Here is an 8,597-nt window from a genome sequence, read left to right as displayed (position 1 = left end):
TTACTTATTATTTTGTTTATGTACTAAAAAGGGAAAAAATAAATATATTTTGATTGTTATTAAAGTATATGCAATTCTTTTTTGACAAGGGGTACTCGGTGTTACGAAAATTATAGAAGGGGTTCACAGATATCAAAAGTTTGGGAAACACTGCTCTTATGAATGATTCTGTCTGAAGAGAACAGTTATATACCATTAAAATTATTCACAAAATAAATTATTTTTACATAACATTGACAGACAGTGATATAAACTATCCTTTTTTATTAATATTTGGTATGTATGGTTATTTAAAACTTTATTACTGAATTCATAAATTTAATTTTTAGTTCCATAAAATGGTGATAGTTTTCAATATTTTGTAAATCATTTATGTTGGCAAAATATCATTATCTTTTAATTTATTAATTTTTTTAATGTATAGAATGGGCTGACACCTTTGCATTTATGTGCTCAAGAAGACAGAGTGAATGTAGCAGAAATATTAGTTAAAAATGGTGCAGAAATTGATCCACAAACAAAGGCTGAATATTCACCTTTACATGTGGCTTGTCATTTTGGTCAAATAAATATGGTTAGGTTTCTCTTACAACATGGTGCAAATGTGAATTCCACAACTTCTGTAAGTATTGTTTAAAATCAACGTTTTTATATTGAGTTCATTATTATATGATATATTAATTGCATTAATAATATTTTTAATTTTAGACATCTATTAAATATACTTTTGTGAATGTAGTACTGTAGTATACTTATTTAACATATGTCAAACAAACAGGTGGAGAGATAACTTAGTTATATCATGTCATCTGATATGTCACTCATTTATATGAAGGAAATATGCTGTCTTTTGCCATTAAACTTGTTTACTTGAAAAAATTAAATACTTGCAAGTACTTTCAACATTTCAAAATGTCATCGTCAGGCAAATGATGATAATGATGTCATTTCGAAATGCCATTATCATCGTTTGCCTGATAATGGAATTTTGAAATGTTGAAAGTATTTGCTTGTTAAAATGGGTCTAGGTGAATATGATCCAGGAATATGGGGTCCAAATATAGACAAAATTATCATACTTGAAAATTCTAAATAAAGTTTTAAGAAATTATTGAGATNAGCATGATATTTAATGTATAAATAATTATTATGATTTGAGGGAAGAATTTGAGTTTCTAATTTTGTTTGCTCTTATCATTATAAAAAAAAAAAACAAGTTTTAAGTATCAATTATTTTAAGAGCATTAATTTTTATTGTAATTGTTTTCAAATGTAATTTGTAATGTATTTGTATTGCATTGTAATAAAGTATTAAAGAAGAAAAACTTAAAAGAAACAAATCAAAATCATATTATTTAGATAACATTAATTTATTAAAATAATTTTATATGATCAAAGATTTAATAATTTATTCTAAATATGGTATGAAGTTTGTACATTTTTATAGACTACAACAAAATAGTTGGATATTTCTTAAATATGCAAAAAAGCAGTGATATATTATTATATATTATTAATAAAAAGATTTAAGGCAAAAAATATGGTATTTAATTTTTAAGATGCACCATTGCATTGGATGCATCACATTTTCAACTTGAGGGGAAAAATATTATTTTCATTTGGCTTATAGTATGCATCCTAATTTTCAGATAAATTTTAGGTACAAAAAAAATACTTTTTATGGGTATAAGGCAAAAAAATATGGTAAATTTTACAAATATTTTTACTTTTTTAACGTATCATTGTTTTGTACTTCAAAAAATATTTGACTGGTTTGAAAAATTTCTTTATATTATTTTAAGATTAAAATCATATCTTTCTAAATTTTCTTCCTAATATATAATTAATTTATAATCAATTTTTAATTAAATGCTTTTTCCAGATATTTTTAATATAATTTATAATAATTTTATTACTATACTCTCAAATTATACTATAGAATTTATGAAAATAACTAATATGCAGTCCTTGTTCTTTTTAGTATGGTTATACACCTCTTCATCAAGCTGCTCAGCAAGGCCATAATTTAATTATTAACTTGTTGCTGGAAAACCAAGCATCTCCAAATATCGTCAGCACTGTAAGTTACAAATTATTTTATATAAAAATGTTTTCAGTTTTTGACAACTCTCAACACAAAATTATTTCTTATAATAATTTTGCTTATACTTGGTAAAATAAATAGAATTTTGCAGAATTTGAGCTGACATCTGGAAAAATCTTTCAGTTTAGTCAATGTTATAAATATAATGATACTAGCAGATGAGTCCAGCGTTGCTTGGGCGAAAAGTAATTATAGCAAAGATTAAGATAATTAGATCATAGCTTATCTTACCCATTTTCACTGGGTGCAAGAATTAGGTCCCCCTATTCTGAGGCTAATTAGAGTTTTTTAGATTAGTCTAAAAATATGTTTGATTTCCTGCAAAAACACAAACAACTACATCTAAAATAGTACAGTAGAAGCTGAGTTCTTCAGGATAATCGGTAACCTCTCCCTCTCCCTGCATGAGGAATTTCCAAAAATCTCTTCTTAGTGTACATTCTCATGACGTACCCTAACTGTGTACCAAATTTCAACTTTCAACTCCTATCAACTCCTAACCATTTTGGATCTGCACTTATTATTATTATAATTATTATCAACCCATCTCGATTATATTATTAGAATAGCAGATGAGCCCAGCATTGCTCTGGCAAAAAGTAACGATAGCAAAAATTAAGATTATTAGATTATAGCTGATCTTACCCATTTTTTTGGAGTGCAAGAATTAGGTTCACCCTTTTCTGAGACTAATTAGAGAATTTTTAGATGGGTCTAAAAACATGATTGATTTTCTGCAAAAGAACCGCATTTAAAATAGTACAATAAAATCCAAATTCAGGGTAATCCTTAACACTCTCCCTCTCTTCCGCGGGAGAAATTTTGGAAAGTCCCTTCCTTGTGTACATTCTCATGATGTACTCTGTGTACTAAATTTCAATTTTTAACTCTTAGGGTTAGGATTAAATTAGGAGAAATTTTGTTTTCACTATTCTATTTATTGGATATGTAATAGAAAAAAAATGATTAAAATCATTATTGAATTTTATCTGAATAAATTCTTAGTATTTAAAAAGATTTTTTATTTAAGTAACCTAAAAAATAAAAAAATGAAATAACCTATAAAATAAAAAAATCAGAAAATTTTTCATTATAATGGAGAATTAACTTACTTGGTGATAGATAACCTTACTTGAATAAAATGATTAATTTTAAATTCTAAAATCTAAAAAAACTTGTGTGAAACATTATATTTCAAATTCAATATTTTGAAGTTTTTGAATTTGGAATGAATTCAAATATTTGTTTGAATTCGTCTGTTTTGGATATATTGTTTTTGAGTTACCCGAAAAGTGGAAATGATTAAAATATTTATTGCCAAAATGTATACTACATTAGCCACTATTTACTTTCCTTTTTTTTACTAACACTTTTTATACTGACTAAAACTAACTCTCTCTTTTTCTTTTCCCATGGGGGAATTTCCAAAAAGCCCTTCTTAATGTGCATTCTCATGGCATACTCTACTAAAATGCAGTCAAAATGCAGAAAACCAAATCTAAAATAGTACAATAGAAGCTGAGTTCTTCAGGGTAATCCTTAACCCTCTACCTCTCTTCTACAAGGATTTCCAAAAATTTCTTATTAGGGTGCATTCTCATGGCATACCCTACTAAAATGCAGTTAAAAATAAAAAAAATTGCATTTAAAATAGTACAGCAGAAGCTGAGTTCTTTAGGATAAGCCTTTTTTCTTTCTCCTTCGCAGGGGAATTTCAAAAAATTCCTTCTTAGTGTATGTTCTCGTGATGTATGCTAACTGTGTACCAAATTTCAACTTTCAACTCCCAACCGTTTGGACTCTGTGCTTATTATTATTATTATACAGTATTTAGTGGGTTATACTCAGTTGATACTGGTGGCTGTGTACTATGCCAGACCAGAGTCAAGACATAGCAACCAAAAACTAAAATTAAATAAGTGTGTCAGTGTCTGTATTCAGGAATTTCCTAACAATATGGCATGTATTCAATATACTGGCCTTCTGTAGTGTGATGTATGTATTTCTATTCAATTGTAATGCTCCCTGGCTTTTGTGTAGTGTGTGTTGTATCACACCTGTACAGGAGAGAATGACAGGTACAATAAGCACCCTTTTCATCTTCCACAGATGCCTTATTTCCTGGGTGAGCTCTGAGTACAGTGGAATTCCGGTTAACGAACGTCCTGGTTAACGACCAAATCAGTTAACAAACTTTTATTTTGCAAAAATTTTGTCTCGGATAATGAACTTAACAGCTTTTTGTGTCAAATTTGTAAGCTTGCTTTCATGAAACTTTCTGAACCACTTACGGCATGTGGAATCATCAATGGCTCTCTCATCATACACAGAACATATCTTTTTTTGTGTCTGTAGAGCATTCTTGCCTTTTTGGAAATAAAAAAGCATAATATGTCGAAAATGCTCCTTATTTTCTGCCATTTGTAATGCTTAACAAAATTTTAAAAACACAACTAAGTAACACAACTTTATTCTCAAATACTAGCTGAGATTCCTTTTGTCAAACAACATCGAAATTTTTCATATGTGAAGGAAATAACACTTCAGGGTTGCATTTTTAGCCAGCTGGTGCTAAAAACGGAACAAACTTTTGCACCAACCCAATAGTTTCCAGCTGTTCTGGAACCTCACAAATTTCAGTTGCTCCTAAGCGTGCGCGAGGTAAGCATTGCTTTTTGAGTGTGCTAAACTTTGTTTTTTAGTTTTGTTATTTATACTGTATATTTAATCAATATGGCACCGAAGAAAGAGAAAAGTGACAGTGGAAATAGAAAACGTTTTAGTGTAGCATTAAAGGAAGAAATTATTGCAAAATATGAGAATGGCATTTGTGTTTCTGACATCGCTAAAGAATATAATGTGGCAAAATCGACTATCTCTACAAGTATTAAAACAAAAAAGCATTTAAGGCTGCTGAAGTGGCTAAAGGAGTGAATGTGATATCGAAACAAAGATCTAAAGTTTTAGATGAAGTTGAAAAACTGTTGCTAATATGGATTAATGAAAAGCAACTTGCTGGAGACAGTGTTAGTGAAGCTATAATTTGTGAAAAGGATAAAAATTTATACAATGACTTGTTGACCCAGACAACCAGTACAAGTGAAGACAGGCAGGACTTTAAAGTGAGCCGAGGGTGGTTTGATAGGTTTCGTCGATGAACTGGCATTCACAATGTCATAAGACACAGGGAGGTTTCAAGTTCAGATGAAAAGGCAGCAAAAGCATTTGTAGATGAATTTGCAGAGTTTGTAAAAAGTGAAGGATATGTCTGGAATCAAGTGTTTAATTGTGATGAGACCGGTCTGTTTTGGAAAATAATGCCTAGACGAATGTACATAACCCAAGAAGAGAAAGCACTTCCCGGGCACAAGCCCATGAAGGTCAGACTCACTCTTTTATTTTGCGCTAATGCAAGTGGTGACCTCAAAATCAAGCCACTTTTAGTCTACAATGCTGGAAATCCCCGTGCCTTTAAGAGCAAAAATGTGATAAAGTCCAAACTGCCTGTATAATGGAAGGCAAATAGTAAGGCATAGGTAACTTGGACTTTATTCATGGATTGGCTCACAGAAGTGTTTGCTCCTACTGTTAAAAATTATCTTCAGGAAACGGATCTTCCTCTTAGATGTCTTCTCTTAATGGATAATGCTTCAGCACATCCACCAAATTTAGAGGACGACTTGGATAGTGAACATGACTTCATCAAGGTCAAATTCCTTCCACCCAACACAACTCCATTACTGGAACCAATGGATCAGCAAGTGATTTCCAATTTTAAAAAGCTGTATACCAAGGTACTGTTTACCGTGTGTTTTCAGGTTACCAATGATACCGACTTAACTCTTAGAGCTTTTTGGAAGGAGCATTTTAACATCCTGCATTGTATCAACCTTATTGACAAAGCCTGGAGTGAGGTCTCTCACCACACTTTGCCACTGGCCTGGAGGAAACTTTGGCCAACTTGTGTCCCAGAGCGAAACTTTCTGGAATTTGAAGAAGAGAGCTCTCCTGATGTAGTGCATGAAATCGTGTCCATTGGCAAGAGTTTGAGAGTAGAGGTAGATGATGCAGACGTGGAGGAGTTGCTGAAAGACCATCAAAATGAACTAATGACAGAAGAGCTGGTTGCCATGCAGTAAGAACAGATGAAAGTCTTACAAGAAAAGCATTCGTCAAAGGAAGAGACTAGGGAAGAAATCACCAGTGCTGAGATCAAGGAAATTTGCAGAAAATGGAATGATGTGCAGGAATTTATTGAGAAGAACTATCCTAACAAAGCTGTGGCTAATAGGGTCATTAATTTAATGAACAACACTGTGCTAGTGCATTTTAGAAAAATTTTGATTAAGAGAGTAAGACAATCAACTTTAGACCACTTTCTTGTTCCTTATCAAAAGAGACCTCGACTCGAAGAAACTCCTGATGCAGTGCTACCCGAATTAGATACCGGGTTAGATATGAAAACAGTAATTATTGCAAATGTTGTAACTGTAACCTTTAAATTAAGATTAAGGTATTTCTTTCAATTTTTATTTACTCATCAATTAAATCCTGCTGCAAGATGATCAACCCTGGCCTTGAAAAATCCTCATAGGATATGTATAAGGCATGATCAAAAAGTTTCCCGTTCGAAGGATGTACAGTCCACATTTGGTATGCCAGTCATGCAAAAGCGCCATGACCATTTAGGCAAGCATCCCACTGCTTCACCAGATTGAATATACCCTGTTGGTAAAACTCCTGTTTCTGTTGCTTGAAGAAGTCTGAAACTGCCTGCTACACTTCTATGTCTGACTGGAACCATCGACCTTTTAAGGACTTCTTTAAGGGACTGAAGGTGTGAAAATTGCACGGGGAGAGATCAGGAATGTAAGGCGGGTGCTCGAATGTCTCCTACTTTAGAGCACATAACTTCTACGTTACGACATATGGGGATGTGCGTTATCATGAAGCAGAATTACCCCATTTTGCAGTTTTCCTGGACATTTCACCTTAATTGCACGTCAAAATCTCTCCAGCATTTCGCAGTACCCCAGTGATGGAGACACCTGGTTCCTTGAAATCAATAAGCAATGGGTCCTGGTGATCGAAGAACAGGGTAAGCATCACTTTTCCAGCAGATGAATGGCTCTTGAACTTCTTGGGATGAAGGATGACACCACTGCATGGTCGCTGCTTTTGACTCAGGTTTCCAGTGGTGGCACCAGCTTTCGTCACCAGCAACAATGTGCTCAAAGAACGTGTTGCCTTCAACATTGAAACGCATCAGGTGCTTCAGGGAAACAGCCATCCGGTTTGATTGTTGTTTGGAATTTAATGCCCGGGGTATCCACTGGCTGCAGACTTTATGGTAGCCTAACTTTGGCTGGATTATGTGTTGCACACTACTGAAGCTTATGTCAAGATCCTTTGAAAGCTCACGTTTGGATATGCGATGATTCGCCCTAATCGCATCATCAGCTGCCCACTTGTTGTTGTCTGTATTGGATATGGCTGGCCTTCCAGATTGACCTGCATCTTGGGTCGAATTGCAACCAGCTCTGAACTTTGTGCATCATTCCACTATGGTGGTTTTCGATAGGCATTCTTCTCCATACACATTCTTTATTCTCTGTTGAATGTCTACTGGTGTGTTTCCTTCAGCAGCCAAAAAAAGAATCACAGCACATTGGTCCTGTTTGGATGCATGTGGTATTAACATTGCCATTGTTCATGTTTCAGCATTTTTCACACAATAATCTCACGCCTCGCTGTCAGTGCTTATATAACCCACATTGGCAATGCGCTAATTTGCATATATGCTGCAGCCATGTCCTTAAACGGAAAGTTTTTGATCGTCCCTTATACATTTTAAAAATAAGGTTTAATTGATGGTTTATTACATTAAATCCCCCAAGTGTTTAATTGAGGAAATACAGTAAATATTATATCAGAAATGGTCTACAAAACTTACCAGATGTTTTCGTTAAAATATGTTTTTAAAAATGATTTTTTTGCATTGTTTTATTATTATTTTTTCATTTGCATTATAATTTTGTATTATTCTATCTTTTTACTTTAAAAACAAAATAAAGTTTGTTAAAATAATAACATTTAAATATTATATTTTATAGCAAGGACAAACTCCATTATCTATTGCACAGCGTTTGGGTTATATATCTGTAGTGGAAACTTTAAAAGTTGTAACAGAAACAGTCGTTACTACGACAACGACGACGGTGATTGAAGAGAAGTATAAAGTAGTTGCTCCAGAAACAATGCAAGAAACTTTCATGAGTGATTCGGAAGATGATGGCGGTAAGATTGAAATTATTTTCTAATCGAATTGAATCTACATATTAATATCTTTTTTCTATTATGTGTAATAGTTAAGTTAAATGGATATTTTCTACAATTCCAAATCATAATCAAAGTCAAAATTATTTAATCTGTTTGATGGAATTTAATTATCTCAAACAATTTTTCTAATGTGATCTGTTAAAAAATTTTGTCA

At 32.6% G+C, this 8,597-nt stretch overlaps 1 protein-coding gene across 1 annotated transcript; it reads left to right on the top strand.

The window, feature by feature from the left end:
- Window positions 1–424: 424 nt before the first annotated feature.
- On the top strand, window positions 425–8,424 carry LOC111616695 (ankyrin-3-like; the record flags this gene model as incomplete). The annotated part of the gene is made up of 3 exons (XM_023358072.1): window positions 425–622; window positions 1,982–2,080; window positions 8,218–8,424. Coding segments are annotated over 3 exons (504 nt in total), but the record flags the coding sequence as incomplete, so codon positions are not given.
- Window positions 8,425–8,597: the final 173 nt, after the last annotated feature.

This window comes from Centruroides sculpturatus, unplaced genomic scaffold, assembly GCF_000671375.1.
Source record: "Centruroides sculpturatus isolate CEXI.00-Female unplaced genomic scaffold, Cexi_2.0 scaffold3823, whole genome shotgun sequence".
Classification (NCBI taxonomy): Eukaryota; Metazoa; Arthropoda; class Arachnida; order Scorpiones; family Buthidae; genus Centruroides; species Centruroides sculpturatus.
Note: the sequence above shows the minus strand (reverse complement) of the source record. Positions and strands in the feature narration are given on the sequence as shown.